At 44.1% G+C, this 23,881-nt stretch overlaps 1 protein-coding gene across 6 annotated transcripts in view; it reads right to left on the minus strand.

Moving 5' to 3' along the window:
* Positions 1 to 23,881, minus strand: part of fhod1 (formin homology 2 domain containing 1) — a 591,964-nt gene that overhangs the window by 88,731 nt on the left and 479,352 nt on the right. For 2 of the 6 annotated variants that reach the window (XM_072518387.1, XM_072518386.1), the window contains exons 11-14: positions 9,637 to 9,741; positions 8,046 to 8,153; positions 1,164 to 1,211; positions 141 to 247 (exon numbers count right to left, since the gene is read on the minus strand). In XM_072518387.1, coding sequence (XP_072374488.1) covers positions 141 to 247; positions 1,164 to 1,211; positions 8,046 to 8,153; positions 9,637 to 9,741 — 368 coding nt within the window. The remainder of the gene's footprint in view (positions 1 to 140; positions 248 to 1,163; positions 1,212 to 8,045; positions 8,154 to 9,636; positions 9,742 to 23,881) is intronic. The other 4 variants (XM_072518390.1, XM_072518389.1, XM_072518388.1 and 1 more) reach the window with 3 other exon arrangements.

Here is a 23,881-nt window from a genome sequence, read left to right on the forward strand (position 1 = left end):
AAGTAACAAATTGATTTAAGTAACAGATTGACACAGTCATGGAAAAAGTGTAGGGTTGCTCTGAGATGGATGTATCATGATGGGCTGAATGGCCCTCTTCATTCCTAATATGTACAAATGAGCAGAAAAGAATAACTTACCATCAGGGGGTTGGTCTGTGGGTATGGAGGCAATATCTCTGGAAAAGCTTGACTTGCTTAAATCTCTCTCTCTTTGTGTTGCAACGAGATTTTCTAAAAAACGATTTCTGAAAGAGTTGCAGCAGAAACTCAGCACCATACATTAAGCACCCCCAAAACCATTCCACCAATTTGGGCTCCCCACTGATATTCCACAGCACACCACACCAAACATGCAATTAAGCAAACAAGTCATTCCCACAGGAAAGCTTAATTTTTGTGGACATCACAAATTCAAAGCATTTTGCATCGATAGTTCATTTTAAAAAACTTTAAAGCATTGTCCCCACTTGATCACTTCTGGTGTCAACAGCCCCAAAAAGCCCAAATCAATCCGGATCAAACCTCAGAATTCATCTCATGGAAGGAAAACTTCATCCAATTTCCAGAATAAGGTGACAACCCAGCAACACTCGTCCCCCCCGCCCAGAACCATGTCCCAAACACCATTGCATCATTCCAAATTAAGATACTTCACTTATTATAGGCCTGTCACTTTTAAAATAAGCGCACTTGTACATTGGGGCAGCAGTCTGACCTCTCAAATGCCTGCAGCTTCTTAAAAAATGCTGAGACAGGAACGGAAGTTCAGTTTGACAATATTTCATCCAAGGTGGGAAACTGACAATCAAGTTTTAAACATGAATTGGAACTCGGTTTAATTACAACAGAACTTTTTTTTAAATAAAAGCCCCAAAATGTTATTTTATTTTACACAATGTAGGGATTGTCACTGGATTCATCAGATACAAAGCACCACCAAACTCTAGCTAAGATGAAGAGTTGACCAGTCATCAATCAAGAGAGTATCTATTATTCTAATGGAAGAGGATTAGCTCAAATGCCCCAACATCCATTCAGCTTGTACAGGCCTATAATAAAATTTGACTCTGAACTTAGGACCTGTAGCAGAAAGGAAAGATCACAAAGAAAACCCAGTACAGGCCATACAGTCAAAATCTCCAATCCAAACCCAATACTTACTCATACTTTCTCAGAACTGGCTTATCTCTAATAGAAATTCTTTCAGCCCTGAGAAAAAGGATCAATTTCAGTACAACAACAATCTGTATTTATATTGTGCCCGTACCATTGTAAAATGTCCCAAGGCACTTCACATGAGCATTAACAAACACAATTTGACATAGTAATGGTGCAATTTCATAGACTTCATTAGAAACATAAAATGTATTTATTATTAAGAAAAGCTATACAGCAGCCAGCACGGCTGCCCTAGTTCCCTATATGCCTAAGAGAGGACTCCACCCTACTGGGGTGATTACCCACTCTCAGTCCCAATTGGTCCCCAAGCCAGGTGGCTTTTACACTGCTGTGTTGCCCTTAAAGGGACAATCACAACAGACACCAAAACACATTCAGAGATAATTAGGCAGTTGACCAAAAACTTGGTTATAGAGGTAGCTTTTGAGGTAGTCTTAAAGGAGGTAAGAGATGGAGTGAGGCAGGGAGGTTTAAGGAGGGAATGCCAGAACGTAGGGCCCAAATGGCGTCCAATGGTGCAATTAAAATCGGGAATGGTCACGAGGCCTGAATTATAAAGGAATGCAGAGACCTTGGTGGGTTGCAGAGCTGGAGGAGATGATAGAGACAGGGAGGGGGGAGCAAGGCCATGGAGGGATTTGAAAGGAAGGATGGGAATTTGAAAATTGGATGTCGTGTTTAACCAGGAGTCAGTTTAGGTTACCGAGCACAATGGTAATGGATATACAGTCATAAAGTATTCAATTTTCATAGGAGGTGCTAGGAAAGAAACAGATTTTTTAATTTCAGTTTTATATAGCTAATAATAGAATCATAGAATTTACAGTGCAGAAGGAGTTCATTTGGTCCATTTTGTCGGCACCAGTCCTTGGAAAGAGCATCCTACTTAAGCTCATGCCTCCATCCTATCCCCGTAACCCCACCTAACCTTTTGGACACTAAGGGGCAATTTAGCATGGCCAATCCACCTAACCTGCACATCTTTGGACTGTGGGAGGAAATTGGAGCACCCGGAGGAAACCCACGCAGACATGGGGAGAAAGTGCAAACTCCACACAGTCACCTGGGGCCAGAATTGAACCCAGGACCCTGGAGCTCTGAGGCAGCAGTGCTAACCAGTGTGCCACAGTGCCACCCCAGCTAATGAATGAACCATTATAACATTAAATGAAAGCTTCTATGCAGCCCCTGAAGTATATGCCACAACAACTGTTGTGGCAATTGTACACTACTTGTTTACCTACCACTGTAACTGTTCATTGGCAAAATGCAAATGACCTTTGTTTTACGTTCAATGTGAGACTTCAATCCTTATCTTTGTCGAGATACTTATACATTTACCTCCCCTACCCTCTTATCTTCATTATATACAAGATAGTGGCCCAAAACTTCCTGGTTCCCCAGCGTCGTATTTAGGGGGGACTCCAATGATGCAAAAATAATTGTCTAACAATAAATTGTTTGGGCTACATTATTGCCCAACATGGGAGCCATCAAGAGTCCCCCACTTTGCAAGACTGCATGATGTCATCAATTGAATACAGAAAAAAATAAATGAAAATGATGGTTTGGATTTTTGTTCGTAAGGATCGTGGATTCACAGCTTTGAAAGGTTAGCATGAAACACAATAATTTGAAGGCAAAAGGACAGAGAAATCAGTCAAGTGTGAGATTAGTTTTAGGGTTCTTTGAGAATTGAATCCACCGTTAAAAATACAAAGAGAGTAATGATGACATTTAAAGTTAACATTTAAGGTTACACTTAGGCATGAACTACATTGAAGGGGAGAAAAAGAATCACAAGGTTGTACAGTACTGGGAGTTGCAGATTAAATGGTAAATTAGAATACAAAATTTACAATAGGTTGTGTGGAATCAAAAGCATAACTTGTAGCTCTTCTTATAAAGTAAAGCACACCAGGACATTACAAGAGTGTCGGCAAACAAAGTTATCAATGTGCAGAATAGATTCATAGAATGCCTACTATGCAGCAGGAGATTATTCGGTCCATCGATCCTGCACCAGCCCTCTGAAAGATCACTCTACGTAAGCCCACTCCCCCATCACATCTCCGTAGCCCCACACATTGATCTTGGCCAATCCACCTAACCTGCACATCTTTGGACTTTGGGAGGAAAACGGAACATCCGGAGGAAACCATGCAGACACGGGGAGAATGTGCAAACATCACACAGACAGTCATCCAAGGCCAGAATCCCTGGCATTCTGAAACGGCAGTGCTAACCACTGTGTTGCCCTGCCACCAGAGGTTGTCATAGATGTTATGTGAAGCCTCAATGACCTTTACTGACCAGAACTATTCGCTACAATGATTTATGGAATTTTACTGCATAATAGATAAGCTGTAAATTTTGCTCCAAAGCACATGGTATAACAATGTACTAATGGAATGAAGGCCAGTACAATACAAATAACAAAGGAAAAGTTATTGCAGATTTATTTAGCAAGAGAAAAATGGACTAATGGGGCGAGGCAATGGAGTGATGGTAATATCACAGGACTGGTAATCTAGAGGCCCAACCTAATGCTCTTGGGACAGGGGTTCAAATCCTACCATGGCGGCTGGAATTTAAATTCAATGAATAAATTTGGAATTAAAAGTTAACAGTACCCATGAAACCATTGTTAATTGTGGTAAAAATCCATCTGGTTCATTAATGTCCTTTAGGGAAGGAAACCTGCTACCCTTACCTGTCTGGCCTACATCTGACTCCAGATTTACATCAATGTGGATGACTCTTAAATGCCCTCCGAAATAGCCTAACTCAGTTGTATCAAACTGCTACAAAGACAACAAAAGTGAATGAAACCAGACAAATCATTATGATTGACCTAGGCACTGGAAATGATAATCCAGCCCTGTTGGCTGTGTGAAGTACCCCTCACTCTGTGGGCTTGAGCCACATTAGGAGAGCTGCCCCACAGACTTGTCAAAGACCAGCCAAACATGGTCATACTCAGAAAATCATACCTTACAGGTAATGTCCCAGTCACCACAATCACCATCCCTGTGTATATCCTGTCCCTGCATCTGATCAGACCCACCAGATGTGGCAGCACGGTGGTATACAGTTGAGAGGGCGTTGCCTTGGGAGTTCTCAACATCGACTCTGGACCCCATGAAGACTCATGGCGTCAGATAAAACATGGGCAAGGAAACCTCCTGCTGATTGCCACCTATTGCTCCCTCAGCTAATGAATCCATAAGACCATAAGACATAGGAGCGGACGTAAGGCCATTCGGCCCATCGAGTCCACTCCACCATTCAATCATGGCTGATTTCAACTCCATTTACCCGCTCTCTCTCCATAGCCCTTAATTCCTCGAGAAATCAAGAATTTATCAACTTCTGTCTTAAAGACACTCAACATCCCGGCCTCCACCGCCCTCTGTGGCAATGAATTCCACAGACCCACCACTCTCTGGCTGAAGAAATTTCTCCTCATCTCTGTTCTAAAGTGACTCCCTTTTATTCGAAGGCTGTGCCCCCGGGTCCTAGTCTCCCCTGCTAATGGAAACAACTTCCCTACGTCCACCCTATCTAAGCCATTCATTATCTTGTAAGTTTCTATTAGATCTCCCCTCAACCTCCTAAACTCCAATGAATATAATCCCAGGATCCTCAGACGTTCATCGTATGTTAGGCCTACCATTCCTGGGATCATCCGTGTGAATCTCCGCTGGACCCGCTCCAGTGCCAGTATGTCCTTCCTGAGGTGTGGAGCCCAAAATTGCTCACAGTATTCTAAATGGGGCCTAACTAATGCTTTATAAAGCTTCAGAAGTACATCCCTGCTTTTATATTCCAAGCCTCTTGAGATAAATGACAACATTGCATTTGCTTTCTTAATTACGGACTCAACCTGCAAGTTTACCTTTAGAGAATCCTGGACTAGGACTCCCAAGTCCCTTTGCACTTCAGCATTATGAATTTTGTCACCGTTTAGAAAATAGTCCATGCCTCTGTACTCTTCCATGGTGAATATCACCTGGAGGAGTCTATGACAGAGGCTCTGACAGTATCAAGGGTGCAGAATGTAGTCTGGGTGGGGCATTTCAATGTCCATCACCAGAAGTTGGTCGGTAGCACCACCACTGATCCAGCTGGCCGAGTCCTGAAGGGCATGCTGCTAGATTGGGACTTCGGCAGGTGGGTAACCAACAAGACAGAAAAACCTACTTGACCTCACCCTCACCGGTCTACCAGTCACAAATACATCTGTCTGTGATAGTATTGATAGGAGCGATCACGGCAGGGGCTTTTCACACTAACTTCATACTTGTGACAATAAAAGATGATTATTATTATTACCTTGTGGAGACAAAATCCCATCTTCACATTGATGATCCCCTCCATTGTGGTTGTGTGGCACTACCACTGTACTAAATGGGATGGATTTTGAACAGATCTAGCAATTCAAAACTGGGCATCCATGAGGTGCTGTTGATCATCAGCAGAATTGTATCATATCACAATCTTTCACCTCATGCCCTAGTATATTCCCCACTCCAGCACTACCATCAAACCGAGAGATCTGTGCAAAAGAGAAGGCTGAAATATTATAGATGCCAGTCTTCAACCAATTCCATTCGATTCACTCCACGTGGTATCAAGAAATGGCTGAAGTCACTAGATACTGCAAAGGCTATGGATCCTGACAACAATTGGCAATAGTACTGAAGACTTGTGCTCTAGAACTTGCTGTGCCCCTAGCCAAGCTGTTGCAGTATAGCTACAGCACTGGCATCTACCTGGCAATATGGAAAATTGTCCATTATGCCCTGCACACAAAAAGCAGGACAAATCCAACGCAGCCAATTGCTGCCCCACCAGACTACTTTGAATTTTTTTTTTTTCCATTCGTTCATGGGATATGGGCGTCGCAGGCAAGGACAGCATTTGTTGCCCATCCCTAATTGCCCTCGAACTGAGTGGCATTTTAAGAGTCAACCACGTTGCTGTGGATCTGGAGTCACATGTAGGTCAGACCAGGTAAGGATGGCAAATTTCCTTCCCTAAAGGACATTAGCGAACCGAATGGGTTTTCACGACAATCGGCAATGGTCTCATGGTCATCCTTAGACTTTTAATTCCAGATTTTGTTTTTGTACTGAATTGATATTTCACAATCTGTTGTGGTGGGATTTGAACCTGGGTCCCAAGAGCATTAGCCTGGATGTCTGGATTACTAGTCCAGTGACAATATCACTATGCCACCGTCTCCCCTAATCATCAGCAAAGTGGTGGAAGGGGTTGCAGCAGCACTACTGAGTGGCACTTACTCAGCAATAACCTGCTCACTGAAGTTCAGTATGGGCTCTGCTAGGAACACTATATTCCTGACCTCATTAAGGCCCATGTCCAAATATGTGCAAAAGAACTGAATTTGGGTTAGAGGGATAGGGCGGGGGAATGGGCCTGGGTAGGGTGATCTTTCAGAGGGTCGGTGCAGACTCGATGGGCTGATTGGCTTCTTTCTGCACTGTAGGGATTCTATGATTCTAAGGTGAGGGTCACTGTCCTTGACATGAAAGCATTTGACTGAGAGTGGCATCCAGGAGCCCCACCTAAACAGAAGTCAATGGAAACCAGGGGAAAAGCTCTCCACATGTTGATGTCATAGTTAGCGTAAAGGAAAATAGTTATGGTTGTTGGAGGTCAATCGTCTCAGCCCAGGACATCACTGCAGGAGTTTCTCAGGTAGTATCCTCGGCCCAACCATCTTCAGCTGCTTCATCAATGACGTCCCCGCCATCACAAGGTCAGAAGCGGGGAAGTTAATTGATGATTGCACATTGTTCACATCCATTCGTAACTCCTCAGATACTGAAGCAGTTTGTGCCCATATGCAGCAAGACCTAGACAATATTCAGCTTTGGGCTAAATGGCAAATATTTGTCCGCACAAGTTCCATGCAATGACCATCTTGAACAAGTGAGAATCTAGCCATCGCCCCTTGACATTCTGTGGTTACCACTGACAGAAACTGACCAAGCCGTATAAATGCCTTGACTACAAGACCAGGTTAGAGGCTGGGAATTCTGCAGAGTAACTCACCTCCTGACTCTCCAAAGCCTGTCCACCGTCTACTAGGTACAAGTCAGGAGTGTGATGGAATACTCTCCACTTGCCTGGATTGAATGCAGCTCAAAACGACACTCAAGATGCTTGACACCATCCAGGATAAAGTAGCTCCTTGATTGGCACCCAATCCGTCACCTTCAACATTCACTCCCTCCACCACTGATGCAGCAGTGTGTGCCATCTACAAGATGCATTGCAGGAACTCACCAAGGCTTTTTGACAGCACTATCCAAACCCTCAAGCTCTACCACCTAAGGACAAGGGCAGCAGATGCATGGGAACACCACCACTTGAAGTTCTCTCCAAGCCACTCAACATCCTGACTTTGAAATATATCGCTGTCCCTTCACTGTGACTGGGTTAAAATCCTGGAACTCACTCCATAACAGCACTGTGGATACACCTGCACCCCGTGGACTGCAGCTGTTCAAGAAGACAGCTCACCACCACCTTCTCATGGACAATTAGGGATGGACAACAAAAATGATGGCCTACCCAGCAATGCTCACATCCCATGACAGAACTTTTAAAAATTTAAAAAATATAAGCTTTGCAATGGGACAATATCTTACACACGGTTTTGTCCAGTTAAAATTATGCCAGGGAATCAATTTAACGGATGATGATATTGTGAATAATAAAAATTCCACCACTATTGTACTTATTCCACTTCTTTCTTTTGTCAAAATGAATTTTCATATGCTAAACACAGACATGCAAATTTAATCGTCACCCCTTGACACTGCTCTGACTTACTTGAAAATACTTTTTTCTCCAGGCCCTGTTTTCATCGTTTTCTCCTCTGTAGATGAGTTTAGCAGTTCGGGCTTACTTAACGAAGAATACAATTTTCTGGGAGAATGGCTGTGGACAGATAGAAGATCAATTTTTTTTAAAAATAACTTGAAAAAAACAAAGATAACTTGAAAATAAGACAACAAAACACATTAAGATATTCCAATGTTCTTACAGAGAAGGCCCACACCGATCTCTCCCAGTGTTGCCAAATTCAATCATTAAGCCAATGTCAGCAGCGTCTGCAGACTAAACAACTTCTTGACAATTTCCAACCTTATATCAACCAGGCTGATATACGCTGAGTCACTGCGATGTTGCAAGAATGTCAAGAAGTACTTTTCTCTGATGCAGGAAAGTAATTCTGGAATCTTCCAGTCCTGCCGAAGGCAACCCCCCCCCCCCCCCCTCCCAGTCCCACACCCCGTGATGGGTTCCCCACGGGTGAGCCACGCAAATTGCCGTAGACATCGGTGGGACCAGAAGATCAGACCGGCAGCCAATGTCGAGCTTCCTCCACCGCCGTAAAATGACACAGGATGTGGAAGGTGGAAAAATCCCACCCTGCTTCTGTCAATGCCTGTGTATAAATTTTATTTTACTATGTTAAGGAGAAATTTTATTATAATATTTTCAGGAGAAAAACACAGGACTGCGCCATAACTGTTAAATATTAGTATGAGAATCTTGCAATACAATATATATATTGAATTTATCAGTCACCTGACTAATATGACAAACAGCAGAGTGAAAAAAATAATTAAGCCTTAAATTGGACAGGTGCACGTTTAAAAAAATGAATATTATGAACCAGCACTTAGAAAATCAATGTCTAAAATAATATGCAGGCCACAAAAATAATAATGTGGAGATGCCGGCGTTGGACTGGGGTGGGCACAGTAAGAAGTTTTGCAACACCAGGTTAGAGTCCAACAGGTTTATTTGGAATCACTAGCTTTCGGAGAGCAACTCCTTCATCAAATGAGTGAAGAGGTAAGTTACACAGACACAGCATATAATGACAAAGCCAATGATGCAAGATGATACTTTGAATGTGAGTCTTTGTAGATAATTAAGCCTTACAGGTACAGACTGTGCAACTGGAGAAAGAGATATTCACAGGTTAAAGAGGTGTGAATTGTCTCAAGCCAGGACAGTTGGTAGGATTTTGCAAGCCCAGGCCAGATGGTGGGGGTTAAATGTAGTGAGACATGAATCCAAGTTCCCGGTTGAGACTGTACTCATGCGTGCGGAACTTGGCTATCAGTTTCTCCTTGGCAATTTTTTGTTGTCGTGCGTCCTGAAGGCCGCCTTGGAGAATACTTACCTGAAAATCAGAGGCTGAATGCCGTTTCAACAGTGGTTATGCCTAACTACAAGAGGAATGTTAATCCAGTGATTAAATATCAATCTTTGAGCCTATTACTGGCACTTACGTATTTGGAACATAAAACACATTTCTGGAGTTAATAGATCACCCTGAGCTCACCATCTTCAGCTGCAAGTGAGACACTGAGAATGTTTGAGGTGACAATATAAAAGTAGCACAAACCTGGTAGGGTTTAACGAGTTCTCGTCTGATGCTTGATTTGCAAGCCCAGTTCTCGATGGAAAGGTGAAAGAAGTTGCTGCATAATAGCTGGTGTAGGAAGGAGCCCTAATGAAGGACCAGAGATGTAAGAAAAAGATGTAGGCATAGAGCTGCTGAAGAAAGTCATCCAACAAGTTGTGCAATATTAATATAGACTGCATACTTAGCAAGCCACTAAAGTTGTTAAATTACTCACTGAGAAGCATGAGTAACTGATATACTTCAACTATGCAAATAATCTGCATTTCATACAGACTGAACGCATCAAAATACATAGCTTAAAGCAAGTAATTTATCATTCAAAAAGTAGTACAGAAGTTACAAAGAAGAATCATTTATACATCAGCGATAGTGAAATCAATTTTAAGGCACAAGAGAAGAAATTGTTGTTCAACCCATGAGTGTGAAGGTAGTTTAAAGAATACAGGATCCAGTCTTCAAAGGATTGATGAGATACAAGGGTGGATTTTGCGCTTTGGCGCTCCCAGCATAAATTGGATCATCAGAAAAATCCCAGCTCAGAAGATGTCTGATTTTCTGTCTGCTTAAAGTAATGGATAGAAACTCCCCACAAGTTCTGAACCTATCGTCTCTGTAAGCATCATGTATACCTTACTATTGAATAAACCCGACCAATCTCAAAAGATAAAAGCTGCATCCTCCTAATGCTGAGAGTACTGTCTCAACACATTTTAATCTTTTGGCCAGCAGATATTTCAGATCATTTCAAAGAGCATTTCAATTCAATTTTATCGACGATCTCACTATAAGCACAGTGGTTAGCACTTTGCTTCACAGCGCCAAGGTCCCAGGTTCGATTTCCGGCTTGGGTCACTGTCTGTGCGGAGTCTGGGTCTGTGTGGGTTTCTTCCGGGTGCTCCGGTTTCCTCCCACAAGTTCGGTGAATTCTCCCTCTGTGTAGCTGAACAGGTGCCGGAATGTGGCGACTAGGGCCTTTTCACAGTAAATTCATTGCAATGTAAGCCTACTTGTGACAATAAAGATTATTATTATTACTATTATGAGGAACCATAAGAGCATAAGAACATAAGAACTAGGAGCAGGAGTAGACCATCTGGCCCCTCGAGCCTGCTCCGCCATTCAATGAGATCATGGCTGATCTTTTGTGGACTCAGCTCCACTTTCCGGCCTGAAAACCATAACCCTTAATCCCTTTATTCTTCAAAAAACTATCTATCTTTATCTTAAAAACATTTAACGAAGGAGCCTCTACTGCTTCACAGGGCAAGGAATTCCATAGATTCACAACCCTTTGGGTGAAGAACTTCCTCCTAAACTCAGTCCTAAATTTACTTCCCCTTATTTAGAGGCTATGCCCCCTAGTTCTGCTTTCACCCGCCAGTGGAAACAACCTGCCTGCATCTATCCTATCTATTCCCTTCATAATTTTATATGTTTCTATAAGATCCCCCCACATCCTTCTAAATTCCACCGAGTACAGTCCCAGTCTACTCAACCTCTCCTCGTAATCCATCCCCTTCAGCTCTGGGATCAACCTAGTGAATCTCCTCTGCACACCCTCCAGTGCCAGTACGTCCTTTCTCAAGTAAGGAGACCAAAACTGAACACAATACTCCAGTGGTAAATCACTGGAGATCTTGCTCATCTTCTCGTTTGTATAAATAATCTGCTGAACTCTTAAAAGGCCGGTTTAGTCCATGGAAAACACCCAGTTTAATGGGCTAGAACTTTCTTCATTACACCCAGGTGAAATTCTTTGGTGTTCTCCATGGTATTGGATAGAGATTAGTTTTAAAAAAAAATAACCATGGATTCTTCATGGAGCATGGTTAAGAATTTTTGAAAGCAGATGTGGAGCAGAACCAGCCAAGAAGTCCCATTTCATGGAATGGGGAACGTATCTGTTGCCTTGCTGTTGGTTATATAATAGTTTGGTGCTCATTTACCTTCTGTACTGGACACCACTGGGCTCCATATGCCACCCGTGATGACTTTTGGCTGAACATCTACAACGATCCTGATTACCTGCCTGACACATATTTCCGTCAGACAAAAGGGTTACAATGGAAAGAGAGGGTCTGCAATATTCTGAACTTCAAATGCACTTTAGACGGTTGTTATTTTCGTATTTCCAACTCTTCCCTCAAGTGTGAAATAGTGTAATGATTAACAGAGGCAGACAGATCATAAAGTGATTTATATGTAGGGTACTCTGGATCCGTGGAACACATACAGGCCACCAACACTTAAAAGAGTGCAACACTATTTTATTAAGTTAGAAACTGTTGAACATACTTTCACTGTGGGTCAACACGATGTTAGATTAAACTAAAGACCTATGCCTGTCCTAACCAGTCTATGCACTCAGCACATGGTGAAGATCTGTGCTGTAAGCTGTAAGCTCTGTCCTTGTAGGAGGCTGTATCCCGAATGAGCGGGAACTCTGATGCCCCTGTCTTTATAGTGAGCGTGCTCTAACTGGTGATTGGCTGCGGTGTTGTGTGTGTTGATTGGTCTTGCTGTGTGTGTGTCTGCACCATGATATACTGGTGTATATTATGACATCCCCCCTTTTATAAAATAATGTATGTGTGTGGCAATAAATAATGTATGGTGAGAATGTTCCTAACTACGTGTGGGGTGCGAAGACATATTTACAGGACTACGTACATGAGAACTAAGCTATTTACATAGGAAGGTGTCTGGTGCAGAGAAGCAGTATGCAACAAGAATAACGAGATCAACACTATATACAAACCAGGGAAACGATCAAACAAAGCAATAAAACAATTCAGAGAGTCTCTAAGTCCGCAAAGTTCATAAATCAAGTCTCTGAGGTGGGCGACGAATTCTGGTTGACCGCCTCAAGGATGAGTCGAGAGCCGCCGGTTCAGGAGCGGGCTGGACTGCGTCAGAGTCAGGGGGATGCAGAGTGACAGGGAGCTCTGCATAGTCCGTGGCAGGGTCAGCAGGAGAGCGAGGCGACAGTGGAGAATCACGTGGCGAGGGTGGAACGAGACGAAGGGCGCGTCGATTGCGGCGCAGAATAGAGCCATCCGGTAGACGAACCAGGAACGAGCGGGGGGCCACCTGCCGAAGGACAACAGCGGTTGCAGACCAGCCCCCATCAGGAAGATGGACGCGGACGTTGTCATCTGGAGCCAGAGCAGGGAGATCAGCTACACGGGAGTCATGAGCCACCTTGTGCTGTGCACGAGACATCTGCATCCGGCGAAGGACCCGAGCGTGGTCGAGGTCTGGGACATGAATGGATGGCACCGTCGTCCTCCGGGTACGACCCATGAGTAACTGGGCTAGCGACAGGCCATGGACAGCGGGGCGGAGCGATAGGCCAGCAAGGCAAGGTAGAAATCGGACCCAGCATCGGCAGCCTTGCATAGGAGCCGTTTGACTATATGTACTCCCTTCTCCGCTTTGTCGTTGGATTGGGGGTACAGGGGACTGGATGTCACATGGGCAAAATTGTACCGCCTGGCAAAGTTGGACCATTCCTGGCTGGCGAAGCAGGGGCCATTGTCCAACATAACCGTGAGCGGGATGCTGTGTCGAGCAAAGGTTTCTTTACATGCACGAATGACTGCAGACGAGGCGATGTCGTGCAACCGTATCACCACCGGATTATTCGAAAAGTAGTCCACGATCAGGACATCGTCTCTACCCAGCGCGTGGAACAGGTCGATGCCCACCTCGGTCCATGGTGACATGACCAACTCATGGGGCTGCAGGGTCTCACGAGGTTGCGCTGGCTGGAAGCGCTGACAAGTGGGGCAGTTGAGCACTGTGTTGGCTATGTCCTCATTAATGCCTGGCCAGTACACTGCCTCTCGGGCCCGTCGGCGGCACTTTTCCACGCGAGGTGGCCCTCGTGTAGTTGTTCCAGGACAAGCTGGTGCATGCTATGCGGGATGACAATGCGGTCCAGCTTTAGAAGAACCCCGTCTACTACCGCCAGATCATCTCTGACATTATACAACTGAGAGCCACCCGTTGGTTAGGTGGCGCATGACACGCTGTAAGAAGGGGTCAGCCGCCGTCTCGCGGCGAATTTGGACGAGGCGTTAATCCGTGGCAGGTCAATTGGAGGCTGCGAATGCCACATGGGCATCAACCTGGCAGACAAATCCCGCTGGGTCACATGGAGTGTTGACTGCCCTGGAGAGAGAGTCCGCAATGATGCCTGGGCAGTATACCAGCTGGAAGTCATATCACCGGAGCTTGAGAAGAATACGCTGGAGGCGAGGCGTCATGTCGTTCAAGTCTTTCTGTATTATGTTGACCAGCGGGCGATGGTCGGTCTCGACTGTGAATTGAGGAAGTCCGTAGACATAATCGTGAAACTTAACCACACCGGTCAGAAGGCCCAGGCACTCCTTTTCTATCTGCGCGTAGCGCTGCTCCGTGGGGGTCATCGCACGTGACACATATGCAATGGGGGCCCATGATGAGGCCTCATCACGTTGAAGGAGCACTGCCCCAATGCCGGATTGACTGGCATCGTTCAAAATTTTGGTCTCCTTTGCTGGATCAAAGAAAGCTAAGAGTGGGGCCGTGGTCAGTTTTGTTTTGAGTTCTCTCCATTCACGCTCGTGGGCAGGGAGCCATTGGAAGTCTGCCGTCTTCCTGACCAGGTTCCTGAGAGCCGTGGTGTGAGAGGCGAGGTTAGGGATAAACCTCCCTCAAAAATTGACCATGAACCAAAAATCAGAGGACCGCCTTCTTGTCCTCTGGTGTTTTCATAGCTGTGATGGCAGCTACCTTGTCCGCATCAGGCTGCACACCCAATTGGGAGATGTGGTCCCCGAGGAACTTGAGTTCCGTCTGACCAAAAGAGCATTTGGCCCTGTTGAGGCGGAGGCCATGCTCATGTATACGTCTGAATACGCGCTGGAAGCGACTAATATGCTCCTGCCAAATGATGTCATCGACATAGATGCGAACACCTTCAATACCTTCCATCATTTGTTCCATAATCCTATGGAACACTTCTGATGCAGATATGATCCCGAACGGCATCCTGTTGTAACAATATCTGCCAAAGGGGGTATTAAATGCGCACAGTTTCCTGCTGGATTTATCGAGCTGGATTTGCCAGAATCCTTTTGAGGAGTCGAGTTTGGTGAAGAGCTTGGCGCGAGCCATCTCACACGTGAGCTCTTCGCGCTTGGGAATTGGATAATGCTCCCTCATGATATTGCGATTTAGATCCTTGGGATCAATGCAAATTCTCAATTCGCCGGAAGGCTTTTTTACACATACCATGAAACTGACCCAGTCGGTCGGTTCCGTGACTTTGGAAATCACTCCTTGGTTCTGGACGTCCTGCAGCTGCTTCTTGAGGCGGTCCTTAAGGGGTGCTGGGACCCTGCGAGATGCGTGCACCACAGGCGTGGCATTCGGTTTTAATAAAATCTTGTAGGTGTACGGGAGTGTGCCCATGCCCTCGAAGATGTCGTGGTACTGGTTGATAATGGCATCAAGCTGCGCCCTGAAGTCGGTGTCCTGAAAGGCAGACGCGTCAGCAGGAGAGAGAGAGTGAACTCTCTGAACTAGGTTCAACAGCTTGCATGCCAAGCAGGGAGGCTTTCGAGGAGCCCACGATTTCAAAGGGAAGGATGGCTTTGCGTGACCTGTGCGTCACTTCAAGTTGACACGAGCCACTGGCAGCAATGGCATTGCCATTATAATCTAATAGCTGGCAGGCTGATGGGAGGATGGCTGGTTTGACACGAAGGCTTTGGAGGTCAGACCGCGCAATGAGATTGGCAGAGGCACCAGTGTCCAGGCGGAATCGTATTTGGGAGCGGTTGACCCTCAGATGGCCCGGGTGACTGCTGTGGCGTAGGGTCAGGAAATGGGCCAGACCTGCGCTACGTGCAGTAACACCGAGAGTGCCTCACACCTGATGACCAGGGTTTTGCCTGCAATGGAGAGGGAGCGTTGCTCCCACCGGCCCAGTTTCTGTCTTACCTTGGCAATGCGCTCCTCCCAGTTTTTGGTGCACGCCCCAGCCGCTCCGAACCATATCCCCAGCATCTTCAGGTAATCTGACCTGACAGTGAAGGGGACAAAGGACTGGTCGGCCCAGTTCCCAAAGAACATGGCCTCGCTCTTTCCGCAGTTTACCTTGGCTCCCGAGGCCAGTTCAAACTGGTCGCAGGCATTCAACAACCTGCGTACAGACGTGGGATCCGAGCAGAAGAAGGCAACGTCGTCCATGTACAGGGAGGCCTTAACTTGCATGCCTCTGCTGCCTGGGATCGTCACTCCTCTTATACCTGGATCCTTCCTGATGGACTCGGCAAAGGGTTCTATACAGCACACAAACAGGGCTGAGGAGTGTGGGCAGCCCTGCCTGACTCCAGATTTGATCTGGAACTTTTCTGATTCACACCCATTGATTGAGACTGCGCTATAGATGTTTGTGTAGAGCAGTTTGATCCAATTGGAAATTCCCTCCCCAAACCCCATTTTGGAGAGCACATCTGTCATGTAGGTGTGCGATATTCTGTCAAAAGCCTTCTCCTGGTCAAGGCTGATGAGGCAGGTGTCCACCCTCCTGTCCTGCATGTAGGCGATCGTATCCCTGAGTAGCGCGAGGCTATCAGAGATCTTCCTGCCAGGTACAGCACAGGTCTGGTCAGGGTGAATCACCGACCAGTACCAAACAGCGCTCGCCCGAGGTCTTTGAGGCGAAGAGGATAGATCCCAAAGCCTTAGGTACCTCAGGAGTCTGCACATTAAGGTGAGACTAGCTGTCTCACTCTAATGAATGGTGATCTGTAACTAGTGGTGTTCCACGTGGATCAGTGCTGGGACCACTGTTGTTTGTAATATATACATAAATATATATATATATATATAAAGGATCTGGAGGAAAATGCAGATGGTCTGATTAACAAGTTCGCAGATGTCACTAAGATAAGTGGAGTTGCAGATAGTGAAAGGGACTGCCAGAGGATACAGCAGAATATAGATAGATTGGAGAGTTGGGTAGAGAAGTGGCAGATGAAGTTTGTAATAAGTCCATGGAGGCAGAAGTCCCGTCTCCAGAATTCCTTATTTACAAACCCAACAACTGAACAACCATGAACATTCAGTCTGCTGTCTACACCGGGAGTGCAGAGGATCTGGCACTCCCTGTAATATATACAGAAAGGGGTTCCCTGATTGGGCCACTAATCAGGGAACTCTTATTCTAATTGGCCAATCTCAAAGGCCTGGCCTAAGTCATTACAAAGTTCAATACGGACAAATGCGAGGTGATGCATTTTGGAAGATCATATTCAGGTGTGAATTATACAGTAAATGGCAGAACACTTTGGAGCATTGGCATACAGAGGGATCTGGGTGTTCAGGTCCATAGTTCCATGAAAGTGGCAATGCAGGTGGAACTGGTGGTCAAGAAGGCATATGGCATGCTTGCCTTCATCGGCGGGGCATTGAGTACAAGAGTTGGTAGATCATGTTAGTTGCATAAAACTTTAGTTAGGACACATTTGGAATATTGTATGCAGTCACCACACGGCCAAAAGGATGTGGAGGCTTTGGAGAGAGTGCAAAGAAGGTTTACCAGGATGTTGCTGGTCTGGAGGGTGTTAGCTATGAGGAGAGGTTGCATATACTCTGATTGTTTTCATTGGAAAGATGGAGGCTGAGGGGAGACCTGATTTAGATCTACAAAACTGGCCCAGACAGGGTGAATAATCAATAGCTTTTTCCCAGGGTGGAAGACTCAATAATAAGGAGGCACAGGTTCAAGGTGAGAGGGGGAAAGTGTAGGAGAGATGTGCAGAGGGTGGTGGGTGCCTGGAATGCATTTTCAATAGAGGTGTTGGAGGCAGGCATGATAGCAACATTTAAGATGTATCTTGATAGCCACATGAACGGGTGAGGAATGGAGGGATACAGATCGTTTGGGCAATAATAGTAAGTCTAAATAAGGAATCCGGATTGGCGCAGGCTTGGTGGGCGGAAGGGACTGTTACTGTGCTGTAATATTCTTTGTTCTCTTTGTTCTAATATGCAGATTTTCCAAAAGGTAATCCCACCCACAATGGGTGGAATTTATATTGTAATGCCTCACGAGATTGGGTTAGATCTCACGAGGCATTGTGAGTGGGTAGATCTCTGGAGTAGGGCCTCCTGGCTTTCGTGGTGAGCTAACTTTCAGGCGCAGCATGACAATTGAATTGCGCCCTATATGGAAAAGAGAACTGTCCCCCAAGTTTTGTAATGATTACAGCTTATAAATGAACAAAATGGGGCTGAATTCTTACTACACAAGTCTTTAGAGGCGCCAGCTGTGGCTAAGTGATAGCACAGTGTATGTCCTACTCACAAAATGTAGCTCCTTCAGTGCATCATACAATGTCAATTAAATGTCAGTTTTTCACAAAAACATCATACTGATGGATTTGCGCCATGAATTAAATTGTACAGCTGCTTTTGCAAAAAACCAACATTGGTCACCTAATTGCTTTAGAAGGATTAATATAGTCTCGACTGTTATGTCATCAATAATGCCAGAGGTTCCAGCTTTCAGACGAGACAATAAATCAAGATTCCATCTGCCCTTTGAAGAAGCGCAGAGTATTTCTCTCTTGTGTTTTGGTCAGTATTTATGCTTCAGTCAACATCACTCTCGGCCGCGATCACATTATTTGCACCTTGCCCTGTACAACATTGGGCTGTTCCGAGATGAAAAGTGCTATTTGAATGCAAGTCTTTTTTGCTTATACTATTAATGTGTAAATCATTGCACATCCATCCTGGGTAGAGTTAACAGAAAAATAGTGACTTCTAGTAAGTAGCACTCGCTGCTGAATCAAGCAAACATCTAAATAAAGGCCCACAGTTTTAATCAGAGTTGAAGGAAAGAAAATCTGTCTGCGTTCAAGTTTCTATGATGACTACGTTGAAATGTTAGCCAATCATCAACATTTTTCCCACGGAGGTATCTGCTTGTCATGGGGAGGATTTGACCTGTCTGCATAAACTTGATGACTGCTTGTCTGCTTGCTACAATCTTGTGCTACAGGAAATGAATAACACAGTGAATGCAGACGGAGAGGTTGAGGTTAACACATAATGCTTTCGCATCTAAATTATCATGCATGATACAAATGGGAAATACAGCTACTCGTCATATCAGCATATAAATACGAACTTAATACTAATTTATGAGTTGACTCAATGTAAAAACACACCATGATTGTGTCACAGCTCGCTGATTCTGACCCTTTTGAAATTAATTGAATTCTATTTCCTATTTCAGAGAAACCAATTCAATTAAAAATTTAAAGATTGACATTTTTTTAAAAAGCCGTAAAAGTAACCCAAACATAAATATGACTTCTGCCCTCTTGGGTGGATGTAAAATATCCCATGACACCATTGTGAAAAAGAGAATGTGAGTTTGCTCTGGTGCCCTGACCAATATTTATCCATCAAGCAACATCATTAAAAAAAAGTCATAATCTCACTGCTGTTTGTGGGGCCTTGCCATCCGCAAATTAGTTTAATTAGGAGTACACTACATCATTAACCACACTTCAAAAGATCTTAATTGGGTATAATTTGGCCTCTCCTGAGGTTATGGATCCATAGAATGCCTGAAGTTCAAAAGGAAGCCATTCGGCCCATCGAGGTTGCATTGACCCTCTGAAAGAGCGCTCTACCTGGACCCACTCTCCCACCCTGACCCCGGGACCCAATCCACCTAACCTGCACATCTTTGGATTATGGAAGGAAACCGGAGCACCTGGAAGAAACTCACACAGACACCGGAAGAAAGTGCAAACTCCACACAGTCAGTCACCCAAAGCCAGAATCGAACCAGGGTCCCTGGCGCTGTGAGGCTGCAGTGCAAATACTGTACCACTATGCCGCCCCATGGTGCTACAGAAATGCAAATCTTTATTTTGCTTTCACGAAGCTCACAACTTTTTCTTTGATGCGTGGACCATTGTTCTATCTCATGAAAAATACTTATTTTGTGATACCAAGGTGGACAATACATTAATTCAACATCAATGACAAAACTGAAAGTTGCCAACAAACAGCCAGGACCAAGATCACTCGTGATTGACTATGCAGCTGATCGATGACCTAGACCTGGCTTTCCAATGAGCAGCCGGAGGATCGAATGTGACCCTTGAAGGCCCTCTATCTGGCCCCTCGAGCCAGTTTGTAAAATGCTGGCCAACCAGATAATAATAATAATAATATCCTTTTATTGTCAAAAGTATGAAGTTTCTGTGAAAAGCCCCTAGTCGCCACATTCCTGCGCCTGTTCGGGTAAGTCGGTACGGGAATTGAACCCACACTGCTGGCCTTGTTCTGAATTACAAACCAGCTGTCTAGCCCATTGAGCTAAACCGGCCAATACTAAGTTTGAATGGAGGATTTTGAATGGAACAACTGCTCCAATCACAGGTTGTTTACTGTTGATAGCCAACCAGTGAGCCTATCCTAGACCACCTGTGAAAATACTTCATAATTCACTTCAAAAGGATGGAACATGGCTCTCTCCTCTCGTTCTCCTAGTTTCAGGTGGGACATAAGGTCACAGGAACATGGTTTTCCCTGTTTTCACTTCCATAACATTCTTTGGTTTGTTATCTGTGGAAATGTTTTTGATAAGAACAGTATACGGTAATTATGTAGAAAAACAATTTAAAAACTGATTTAGGCACATCAGACAAATGGAACTCTATTTACTAGGCCATAAAAAGCCTTGTTTGATATTGCAAATAAATACCCAATAAATTAATCTCAGAGGGTTCAGGCCTGCTGTCAATTTGTGAGGACAATTTATTAGTGCCAGCTCTGGCTCATGCTTATCTATTTAATCAGCCTTCAGAAGTTTTAGAATGATTTTGTTTGAAGTTACCCTTGCCTTCAATCTCTAATTCTCCATTCGTAAACTACGAAGATCACATTTTAATTAACATACAACATTTCTAATTTTCAAAATAAGTTAATTATTTCCTATGGTGATCTGTCTAGCTGTCAAATTAATACATTTGCAAGCCCCCTACAGTTACAAGTCAAAATTACAAGAACACTGATTTGCTACATCTTCTTTCAGCAGATGTTGATGGAAACCAGAGTGAAATTTCTTTCCTCACTGACAATGAACAGGCATTAGTGAAGTCTGGAGAAAATAGGATTGAGGCAATTCTTAGAAGTTGGAAGATCCTGGATGAAAGACTGGTCCTAACTGGCAGCTGTGTGCGACAGGTACATAATTTCAGTACAGTTGTGAGAGAGTGCTGCACTGCCTTTTGGAGGACATGTTGGAACAAGGCCCCTTCTGCCCTTGCAGTGGACCATTTAAAGAGCAAGGGAATTTTCCTGGTGCCCTGGCCAACATTCTTCCCTCAACCAAGACCCAAAACAGATAATTTGGTCAGTTATTTGACTGTTATTTGTAGGAGCTTTCTTTGATTTATGATTTGGCTACGTTAAAGTTGTCATGGAAACAGAAGTTGTTGTTGCTTCGCAGCTGAAGAAGCAACAAGGGCAAATGACTGATTAAAAAAATAAATCACTCATCAGTAAGAGACATGCCCCACAACCATTTCTGACTTGTTCATTTTTTAAACATACATCAGATATATGTCCACCAGTGTAGCTCTACGTTTTGAACCACCTACATAAGGGAGCTCTTCAGCTTGCTTTCATTGATTTCTAACCATCCAGATGTGTCTTTCTCAGTGATTGTCACTGTAGAGATTAATCACAAGACACCTAGGGGGCAGCACGGTAGCACAGTGGTTAGCACTGTTGCTTCACAGCTCCAGGGTCCCAGGTTCGATTCTCGGCTTGGATCACTATCTGTGTGGAGTCTGCACGTTCTCCCCGTGTCTGCGTGAGTTTCCCTCCGGGTGCTCCGGTTTCCTCCCACAAGTCCCAAAAGACGTGCTGTTAGGTGAATTGTACATTCTGAATTCTCCCGCTGTGTATCCGAACAGGCGCCGGAATGTGGCGACTAGGGTAACTTCATTGCAGTGTTAATGTAAGCCCACTTGTGATAATAAAGATTATTAATTATTATTAGTTTCCCATTCACTTCCAATTTGGGAATGGATGAATTTTGTTGCACACGCAGTGCTTTGAGATAACCCAGTTACCACTGATATTGTGTACTGATGGAACATCTTCCATTAAAGTCAGTCAGGTAGACCCCGATAAGTGTCAAACAGGTAATAGCACTTGCTCATTTTATGTGAAATGGACAGCTAATTTGCTGCCACCAATTTCACACCATCACAAAGTCAGAATTACCTCCAGTGAATGTACGCGAGGGGGAAGGAGGGAATTTCTTTTTTTCAAAAGTTATTCACAGACTCAATTAACATTGCAGCAGAACAGCCAGTAACAAATCTAGCTGGGGTGGAAGCAGAGAATGATATGGTTCAAGTACGGTTCAACACAGAAATTCTAGCCCTTGCGCATGGAGTTCAAAGTTCTGAGCACCGAATAACCATTGTGATTTTCAACTTAATGTCTTTTCCGATCCTATTAGGCTTGCGTACGTGATTCCACACTGTTACAAGGTAGAATGACGGAAGTGTGCACAACCAAAAGAAAAGGGTTATGTCAGATACTTTTACACTTTACACTCTGATCAATGCCAATATGTTGCACAACATTCAGAAGATAACCTTTGCTACACTAAAAGTAAAGTATACCTGGGGACATGATGAGAACAGATCGTCACTTAGGCCTACGGAATTATTTTACTATTAAATGTGGTATTCTTTAAAAAATATTTCAATACAAGCTTTTAAAAAAATATAAATACACAAAACGTAATTGAGTCCCTAATGTGACAGAATGTTTACTGCCTGAGGGCACAAGTCAAATTGCTCAAGAAGTATTTAAGGAAGCATTTAGTTTAGGAGCAAATACCACATTTTCCCAAGAAAACAGAAGGCAGTTCTTCTAAAATTCTTGCTATCCTTAACCACAAGTGCCCAGCAAACAGTGCATCGTATGCTATAAATATTCAGGGGATGTGCTGTAAAGGAACCAGTTAGTGGGAATCTAAGGGCAACTAAGTACACTTCGATAAAACTTCACAGTGCCAATGAACGGGCAGAAAAAGAAGCTTCTGTGCAGTAAGAAATCAATTAAGTTAAATTAAAGAGACGTTCCTTTCTGTGTTTCAGAAAACAGAGTTAACAAATTGGGTAGAAGTCTGATTAATGCCAGTGTTTGGACAACATTCAGGAAGATAAGCCCTGCTACACTGAGATTAAAGTACTAATGAGGCATAATGAGAATGACATTGGTCCAGAATTTGCTTAAAGGGGGGCAACTAACAGTGTGTCCTGTTAGTTAGACTTGTTCCTGTGCTCTTCAGCTAAAGATATTTCCGCCCATGAGAGTTGCAGGAAGTGCGAGCTGATAATAATGCAGTAACGGCAACAGGACATCTGGGACCTTGGTGAACTAGGGGTCAAATGGTGCATCTCTTTAACCATTGCGATGAAAGCATTGATAAGTAAACAGAGAAAGAACTGAGCAGAAGTGGGTGAATTCAATGCCAAATCTGATACAGAAAGAAAGAATTAGAAAGGGAAAGAAACATTGCTTTAATAGAGAAAAACAAGAGATAGAAAGGAAAAGCAGGATTTTAAAAAAGGTTGACCAGCCATAATTCATTAACTGAAGGAATAAGGCTCCACACTTTTACCTGTTCACTTGCCGAGTCAGAGAGGTTGATTGGCAGTCATTCAACAAGGGTACTTACACTATCTTCCTCTACTGTGTTGAATGTGTAAATTCAATACCATGACAATCACAGGGAGGTTAAGGGTGAGATACTGTTGTCTCAGAGCCTAACAGAGCTGTAAATGTATCCACACGATATGGACTGCAGTGGTCAAGCTGGTGTCTCACCAGCCCCTTCTTGGGGTTGATTGGGATGGACAACGAATGCTGGTGATGCACATATCCAAAATATAATTTAAAACATTTTAAAATGGCAGAGTATTTTAAATTGTCTGGCTGGTTGTGACAATTCGCACAGTATCTCTTCCTCATTAAAAGTTGCTGACTGATTTATACACTAATAATGTGTTCATTGTTCACACCCCATAATTCTTCTCAGGAAATTTGAGGATGATGTACAGCTTCTTGTATTTATAGAACGCCTTTAACATAATAAACCAACCCAAGGCGCTTCACGGGGGTA

This window comes from Scyliorhinus torazame, chromosome 10, assembly GCF_047496885.1.
Source record: "Scyliorhinus torazame isolate Kashiwa2021f chromosome 10, sScyTor2.1, whole genome shotgun sequence".
Taxonomy (NCBI): domain Eukaryota; kingdom Metazoa; phylum Chordata; class Chondrichthyes; order Carcharhiniformes; family Scyliorhinidae; genus Scyliorhinus; species Scyliorhinus torazame.